This window comes from Eublepharis macularius, chromosome 2 (genome assembly GCF_028583425.1).
Source record: "Eublepharis macularius isolate TG4126 chromosome 2, MPM_Emac_v1.0, whole genome shotgun sequence".
Taxonomy (NCBI): Eukaryota; Metazoa; Chordata; class Lepidosauria; order Squamata; family Eublepharidae; genus Eublepharis; species Eublepharis macularius.
In genome coordinates, this window is record NC_072791.1 from 58,666,281 (window position 1) to 58,674,947 (window position 8,667).

General features: G+C 41.8%; 1 protein-coding gene across 2 annotated transcripts in view; it reads right to left on the bottom strand.

Annotated features, from left to right (window-relative positions):
• Positions 1–5,431, bottom strand: part of AQR (aquarius intron-binding spliceosomal factor) — a 71,761-nt gene extending 66,330 nt beyond the window's left edge. For both annotated transcript variants that reach the window (XM_054970735.1, XM_054970733.1), the window contains exons 1-3: positions 5,145–5,431; positions 1,972–2,028; positions 1,429–1,469 (exon numbers count right to left, since the gene is read on the bottom strand). In XM_054970735.1, the coding sequence (XP_054826710.1) occupies positions 1,429–1,469; positions 1,972–2,028; positions 5,145–5,261 (215 nt within the window). In that variant the 5' untranslated portion in view covers positions 5,262–5,431. The remainder of the gene's footprint in view (positions 1–1,428; positions 1,470–1,971; positions 2,029–5,144) is intronic.
• Between the last annotated feature and the right edge of the window lie 3,236 nt (positions 5,432–8,667).

The following is an 8,667-nucleotide window of genomic DNA, read 5'->3' on the forward strand; positions in this document are numbered from 1 at the left end:
TGTAATTTGCATGTATTGTTAAAGTAACTTTGTTTTTGGGAAATGGGATTCTTTGTACCTATGCAAAAGAGAAAAGCATCAATAGCAGACTATAATTGGTGAACATCTCTCTCTGTAAAAACATTTGGAATGATTTTTGCATGGCTGTATATACCAGCAAGGGCAGTTTAAATGTAATTCACATGTGTGGTTAAAGTAACTTTGGCTTTTGGAAATGAGACACTTTGTAACTATGTAACACTATTTGGCAGACTGGTTATTTTAAATGATGTATTCCTTCATTTATTTTAGATTTACATGTGGCTTCTATGTAAAAGAGAAAAGTAGCAATAGCAAATTATAATTGGTGAGTTTTTCTCTCTGTAAAAACATTTGGAATGATTTTTGCATGGCTGTATATACCAGCAAGGGCAGTTTAAATGAAATTTGCATGTGTGGTTAAAGTGACTTTGGTTTTTGGAAGTAAGAGACCTTGTAACCATGTAAGACCACACTGGCTATTTCAAATGATGTATTCTTTTGTTTATTTTAGATTTATATGTGGCTTATGACAAAGCACATTGTGCAAAACGGGGCCTAATTTCCAAGCCGGCAAACCCGTTGCCACCTCCAGCTGGGAGTTTGGGAATTCTTCACAACTGCTCGGTTGACATTGGCTTATTGTGCCTTACAATTGAGTGCCTTATATTTGAGTTTCGATAGCAAGAACATTAAACTTCTTTGTACATAGTCCTGTTCTTCATCTTCATTCCAAAGAGAAACCTTAAGCAAAGGCAACTCCAGGCCAAAAGGCAGTCCCAAATGCAAGGCCCACTCCCATTGCAAGCTGAATCAACAAAGCCCAACAGAACCAAAGAGAACCAATGCCAAACCAGAGAACCCCAAAGCCAAACCAGAGAATTCTCCCAGACGGCCGCAAAGGAGTGAGGCTCACTGGAGCCGCAGAGTTTAAAAGGCAGCCAATGGCAGCTTGAAGTGCTCTTTTTTGAGTTCAGCCAGGGGTGGAGGAGTGGGACAGGAATTAACTCTGCCTGTTGCCTCCTTTCCCCCTCAAGCCTCATGCCACTTCCTTTCGACGAGGCGAAGCTTGCCTCCACTTTTTGTCAAACCATCTTGCTCATAGCAGCTCGGACTCCACTGGACTGCCTGCCTGCTTTTCGCTCTATGGTGAGGACTGAAGGTCAAATAATCCAGCCCATCGAAGTTCAGCTTTCCGGATCCAAGCCACAATTCTCTACTGTGATCCAGTATCATCAGATTATGCTGGATTCATTAAGCTGGTTCATGAATCCTATATTGCACACCCCTATTTATAAATCCCTTTTGAAACATCTAGAATATATATATAAGAATGGCTCATATTAAGCTTATTGATTATACATCACACGTCTCAAGGTCAACAGAACTATAAAAAGGCAGTGTACATACTTTGATCTGACGATTTCTTTTCCATATATATCTTCAATAACCTACAAAAAAAAGTTTTGTTTTAGATACACACAAAAATTCTTACTTTGATGGGATTTCGTACTAATATTATGCCTTTGCAAAGAGGAATTCTAGTAACTAAGATCAACCATGTTACCACACTCCTAAGATATACTAATGTTTCACATTAATATTTTCACACATATGAAACAAAAAAATTGCACCCTTGAAGACCCTGAAGTCAATAGACTTTGAAAGGTGTAACTCAGTTGAAAGAGACCAAGAAGAAATAGGGCCCTGCATTCTGTAAGTCACTGAAATTTTATTTATTTTGCTTAAAGAGGCCTGATAGTTTTAGCAAACATTTATACCTATCCATACAAAGAGAGAAATTAAACAAAAAGTAGTAACAAAACTATTAAAAACTGCATAAATAATCCATGGAACATTAGTTACACCTCATGAAAACAATTTGAAAATAATTCCTACTAATTTTTAGTAATTATTAAGTAGAAATGCCAAATAATGTAAATAATTATTTACCTTTGACTCAAAAGGTAGCCTTTTCTTGACATGTGGTGCCCAGAACTTATTTGCCAACTGTAAGATAAAAGCCAATTAATTAAAATACATGCATCTGACGAAGAGAACTTGATTCTCGAAAGCTTATGCTACAATAAAATTGGTTAGTCTTAAAGGTGCTACTGGACTCTTTTTGACTCAGAAAACAGGACTCTCCTGTAAACCTTTTCATAAAATAAAGTAAAAATATTTGTGTATTGCAGCCTTCCTAACTATGAGAATACGAGAGAATTCTCAAAATAAATTTTAGAGTGTCTAGCAACCAGGATTGCCAGTCACCCTCTCCCATGGTAAGGGTGGAGGATTCCCTTGGCTTCCATTTCTTACATGAACAGAAACAACCTCATAATAATAGGCCAAGCGGCATAGTTGAGTGTAAACCTTGGTAGTTTCCACACATCCTTAGACGCACAGTTCACTCTTGGAACTGTGGTGGCTCTTCCCCAAGCATCCACATATTATCATTTGCCAAACGTAAGCATATTGTTCTGTTACCACATTTTCTCCGTCTTTAGTGGGACTATATTTGCTCTGCTGTTTTCTTTTGTTGCGTGTTTACGGTGCAGACTTTTTTGCATTTTCTGACATATTAATGGTTAAAATGCTTCTTAAGAAACCTCCTATTCCTCTCAATCTCTGCCTAGTTCCTCCCCTGAAGCTCTTTCCCTTCCTTCTTCACATTTCCGCTAAGCTGCAGAAGCCTGCTTGAAACAGGAGCTGCGTAGAATTGCACATGTGCAAAATAAAAAAAAAAGTTAAAAGGGAGGAGGAAGCTTTTAGACTATGATGACAAAAGTGTATGACCTCCCCTCCAAAACCGCTTTTGTTTTGGACTGTTTGGAGGCTGTCCTGAGAAAGGTAAGTGCTTGTGGGAACTGCATGTAGAGGATGAGTTTTTGGAGAGACTCAGCAAAACACAGACCTAAAGTGGGAGAAAGGCAGGAATGACAGGCTGTATGGAAATGGGCTTTATAACATTGAAAACATGGAACTCTTCGTGTATCTGTTTATTTATAGGTTTACATACTGCTTTTCTTTTCCCTTCTCCATAGGAGTCCAAAATGAGGTTCAACATCATTGTCTCCTCCTTTACTTTATCCTCACACCAACAACTCTGTGAGGTAGTTTAGGCTGAGAGTGTGTGACTGGCCTAATGTCACCCAGCAAGCTTCCACTGCAGAGTGGGGATCTGAACCCGAGTCTCCCAGATCCAAGTCCAACATGCTAACAACTACACCACTTTGGTTCTAGTAACATTCAAATAATAAACACACTTGTCAGTGTGTTGTATATATACACATGCTTACAGTGTGCTCTAGAATTACCTCTCTCCAATTCTGCAGATTGTACATACAAATCTCTTCAGTACACATTTTGAGGAAGTAAAAACCTTGTCTTATAAAACATTTCATTTATTCCAAAAGAGAAAATATTTCATTGGAGATTTTTTTCAGCCATCTCTGGAATGTCTAATATTTCTACTGGAAAAAATGTGGGAATTTGGGGAGGGGGGGATTTCCTAGCCCTTCCCATGTCTAGGCAACTAGCTTGGAGCCTCTGCACTCTGTTCACATGTAGAAAGAAGAACGTCAGTATTTGTTTTCAAAGGACTGACCCCATTTTTTGAGTTTGCAAACTCAGAAAGTACCAGTGTTTAAATGACAAAATACATGTGTGACTCCGTTCATTTATGAACAGCACGTCTGCATCAAAATGGTTGATTCCTCCTACAATGGAACATAAGAAGAGTGTGTGATTTTGTGACTACCTCCAGTTTAGAGCATTTTTAATACACTAGGAAGAAAATGATTTCATTCAACCGTTTTAATTATTATATATGCTCACAAATATTTTATTTATATGCTTCACTTATACTTCTCATTTCTCACCAATGGGTCTTGAAAGCAACTTACATTATTTTCCCATCCTCTATTTTATAGTCACAACAATCACCTTGCCTGGTAAATTAGGCTGAGTTACTAGCCCAAGGTCACTCAGCAAGCTTCCTTGGCAGAATAAGAATTTGAATGTCCCAGATGCTAGTTCAACACTCTAACCACTATATCATATTGGCTTTCACTGTAACTGATAGAATGGAAACAGGCTGTAGTTATTAAATGGACTGATAATATGCATTCTGCGCATACAGACAAACACTTTTTTTCCAAACACTTCAGCCCTAATGTTCCATATGAATGATGGGCCTGATCCCTGTGTCAATCAAGGGAAATTTTATTCTCTTGATTGATTTGGATTATCCAGCTAAAGAAAAACCAGAAATCCAAAGTATATTGATTGGTACACACTTTGTAATCAAAACTCTATCAAGAATTAAAAAGAAAAGGGGAGGGGAGGAAGCTGGGTCAGTAGGATTCTCCTACATTTGCCACCTGTTGAACCCAACAAATGACAGGCAGTCCAGGCATTCATTTGCCATCAGTGGGCAACTAGAAGGAAGCCACCAACCATGTACAATCAGGAACGAAGATCATAATCAAAAGTTTAATCTACCAGTTTTTGCTCGTGCAAAATTTTTAGTTATTCTATTTATATTTTAAATTACTGGAAACAGAGTGGGAAAATGGATCATGTATACTTACAGCCATAAATGCATGTGTTTTTGAAAAGAAGAGCAGCACCAGGCCAAGTCCACCTAGAAACACAACATGGTTCTCCCTGAGATTATTTTACTTTTATTCCACTACTACCTACGTATCAGCGTTATACTGGACCAGACTTCTGATCCATGGAAGTCAGCAGTCTACTCTGACTAACAGCAGCTCTCCAGGAGGTCAGATTAAGGCCTTTCACATCGCTAGTCCTTTTAACTGGCGAGGGCGGGAATGAACCTGGGGGCTTCTGCATGCGAAGCAAATGCTTCCGCACGGAACCACGAGTCCTTTGCCCATCCTCAACCTCCTAAAAATCCCGAAGCAGGACCACCTGGGTCACTTCCAGACATACAGTGAGCACGTAAGTGGGGGGGGGGGGACGTCGTGGCTGACAGCCCATGCATAGCCGCTTCTCCGATCCTTCACGTGTCCTTCGCTGAACGTCTGAAGAGGGAAAAAGAGAGAGCCAGCCACAGATAGCGCAGGGTCGTGGCTCATCGAGAGAGAGAGAAGGCTCCTCACCTGCGTCACGAACTCCGCGTTGATCTGAGACACGGTGGGCGCCACGATCTTCTTCGGCGGCGGCAGCGGCGGCGACTCTTGCGGGGCTCCCACCACAGAACTACCCGGCGCCGCCATGTTGGGCCCCGCGCAGGCGTCCCCGGCCGGCTCAAACGGTCTTCTTCACAGGGGCCCCGCGCACTGCTCTCCCTCTTCCACCACCCCCCGCCCGGAACTGCAATTGGCCTCGCCCGCCCTTTCCAGACTCCGAATGTTTTGCCCACGCGGAACACTTCCGCCCCTTTCTTGTCACTTCCTTTCCCTTTTCTGTGGCGACGCAAGGCTCACGGAAAGAGGACGGGAAATAACCTTTGGGTTTAACATCCGGGTCTTTATGCTCTTTGACTGTAGAGCGGTCAAAGAGCATAAAGGGAGCGGTGTGTGTGGTTCTTATGAGCGAATTCTGGATCCGGGCTACAGCTGCGGGAATCCTCCATTTGCGGGACAAGTGTATTGATACCGAAATACAGCAGAGGCACCGTGGTTGACTTTACGGTTGACTAGCGAGCAAGCAGCACGATGTGGAAAGTAGTTATACCAACCCAGCACAGAGTATCATCGCTTTGCAGCAGAAAAATAATGTGGGTACATCACGAAGGATTGCCTGCCTTCTTTCTGGATGATCTGAGCGTATTAGCCATACTGCCCTTGCTACTTCATTGGTTCAGCTCTGCTCTTTGGTTATGTGAAGGTGGAAATTCCTATTCAGAGGCTCCTCGTTTTACTCTTAGACCTTAACCAATTTAGTTGAGTACTAAAGCCACTCTACTCTGGATTGTAACGGCAGCCTTGGTTAAGAAGGGAAGACAGTAAAACCAGGATCCTCAAGGATCCTACTATTTTTTAAATAGGACAGCCACAAATGTAACATCAAATCACATCTCACAGACCGCAGTCCACAGACTGAAACATAAAAAACATAGGTCCAAAAATAAGTGGCACAGCCACAGCAAAAAAAAGTAAATCCGAGACATGTATCCTCATGAATTCATATGATTTTTACTTTGAAACAAAATAAAAATACTGTCATATTGTAGATCATGTCTTACTCTATAGGCAGCCACAGCACCAAAACAATCACACATTCTCCACTTCATGACGCTGTCATGTCACAAAAGCGTGGTTCAAAAGCTCAGATCCTCAAGGATCCTCTGGATTTTTACATGAGGTTTCCTAAAACTCACCATGCTATCCCATGTCATGTCCATAGCTACAGACTGAACCACAAAAGTCAACCCACTGCTTCATGGCACCTGCACGGCATAAAAACATGGTTTCAAGACACGGATCCTGATGGATCCTTAGGATTTGTGCATTGGGTCACCCAATACTCTCTGTACAATCCCATGTCATGTCCATTGCCACAGGTTGCACTAAAAAATTCATGCACAAACTGTTTCATGGCACCGCCCCAGGTGCAAAAACCTGTTTCAAAAGCATGGATCCTCATGGATCCTCCAGATTTTTATATGGGGTCACCCAGAACTCAACATACAGCCCCATTTCATGTTTATTGCCACAGAGTGACCAAAAATCATGCACCCACCACTTTGGGGCACCCCTATGGGGCAAAAACGGGGTTCAAAAGCAGGATTCTTACGAATCCTCTGGATTATTACATGGAGTCAGCCAATCTCCCACCCACCACTCTGCCCCAGAGGATCCATAACTGGAGGATCCGAGTTATGGATCCTCTGAATTTTATATCAGGTCACCCCAGACTCACCCATATCATGTCCAGACCCATAGACTAAACCTCAAGTATCATGCACCCAACACTTCGTGGGACCATCATGGTGCAAAAAAGTGGTTCAAAAGCACAGATTCTCACAGATCCTCTGCAAACAGATGATTGTTCTTGGGAGTCACTGTGGATTCACAGACTTGAGGTAGATGGAATGGTTGTGATGAGGGATAGCACAAATATTTGGGGAAATTGTTTATTGTATGTTGAACCCTCTTACAGAAAGCAGCTACTGGGGCACAAGCAGTAGACCTTAAAAGGGACCATCCAGTGCCCTTAGGGACAGGTGCCCTGTTTTGGGGCATGGTCTGTTTGCCAGTTGCAAGCTGGGAGACAGTTTTTCATTGAACGCTTCAGCTGTTTGCAAACACTTCATCCATGTTTTTTCAGTTACTTTTCACATATTGAAACAGTACACGGCAGTAGTGTTTCACACATGAACATTCTCACACAGCCCAATGGGAGTCCTACTACCCCTCCGATAAACCTGTTGCCACTGTAGGTGTCTCACACCAATCAATCAGGCAGAAATGATAAATAAAGATTATATTTTCAAGAAAGTTTTTCGATTTGTGAAATCGTTGCTGTTATCAGCATTATTTTGTGCAAGCACATTTTTTGCAGAGTTTAGGCAAGTCCAATCTTGTCCGATCACAGAAGCTAAGATCCATGAGGATATGTGCTTTTGAACCATGTTTTTGCTTCATGGCAGTGCCACAGAGGTGGTTGCATGATTTTTTGGTGCAATCTGTGACAATAGCCATGATATTTGATTGGATGGTGAGTTTTGGGTTGCTCCATGTAAAAATCCATCAAGATCCATGCCGTGAAACCAGGTTTTTGCGCCGTGGCTGCACCATGAAGTGGTAGGTGTGTGATTTTTTTGGTTCAGTCTGTGTCTATGAGCATGATATAAGACTGCACAGTGAGTTTTGGGTAACGTAATGTAAACAGCCAGAGGATCTGTAAGAATCTGTGCTTTTGAACCATATTTTTGTACCATGGTGGTGCCACAAAGCGGTGGATGCATTTTTTTGCTGCAAACTCTGGATATCGGCATGACATTGTATTGTATTGTGAGTTTTGGGTGACCCCATGTAAAAATACAGAGTATCTGTGAGGATCCGTTCTTTTGAACCATGTCTTTGTTCTGTGGCAGTGCCACCAAGTAGTGGCTGTGTGATTTTTCTGTTTTATTCTGTTAGTATGCACATGACATCAGATTGTATGGTGAATTTTGAGTGACCCAATATAAAAATTGAGAGGATCCATGAGGATCTGTACTTTAGAAGCAAGTTTTTGTGCCATGGCAGTGCCACAAAGCAGTGGATGCATGATTTTTTGGTGTAATCTGTGGCAATAGGAACTATATAAGACTGTATGGTAAGTTTTGGGTGACCCCATGTAAAAATTGAGAGAATCCATGAGGATCTGTGTTTTCAAACTATGTATTTGCACCATGGCAGCGCCATGGAGTGGTGTGGTCATGATTGTTTCGGTGCTGTCTGTAGACTAGGACATGCTCTATAATATGACAGCCTTTTTGTTTTATCTTCTATATATATAAAGACATGTGCCCTCCTGACTAGAGGTGGGCATGAATCACAATACGAAGCAAAAAAACGCACAAGCTAGGCCGATTTGTGGTTTGTGAAAACGCAGCTCGTGGGACCGTGTTTTCCACGAACTCCATGACTTTTTTGACCTGGTTCCTATGAGTCATCAGCAGTTTGTAAAGCC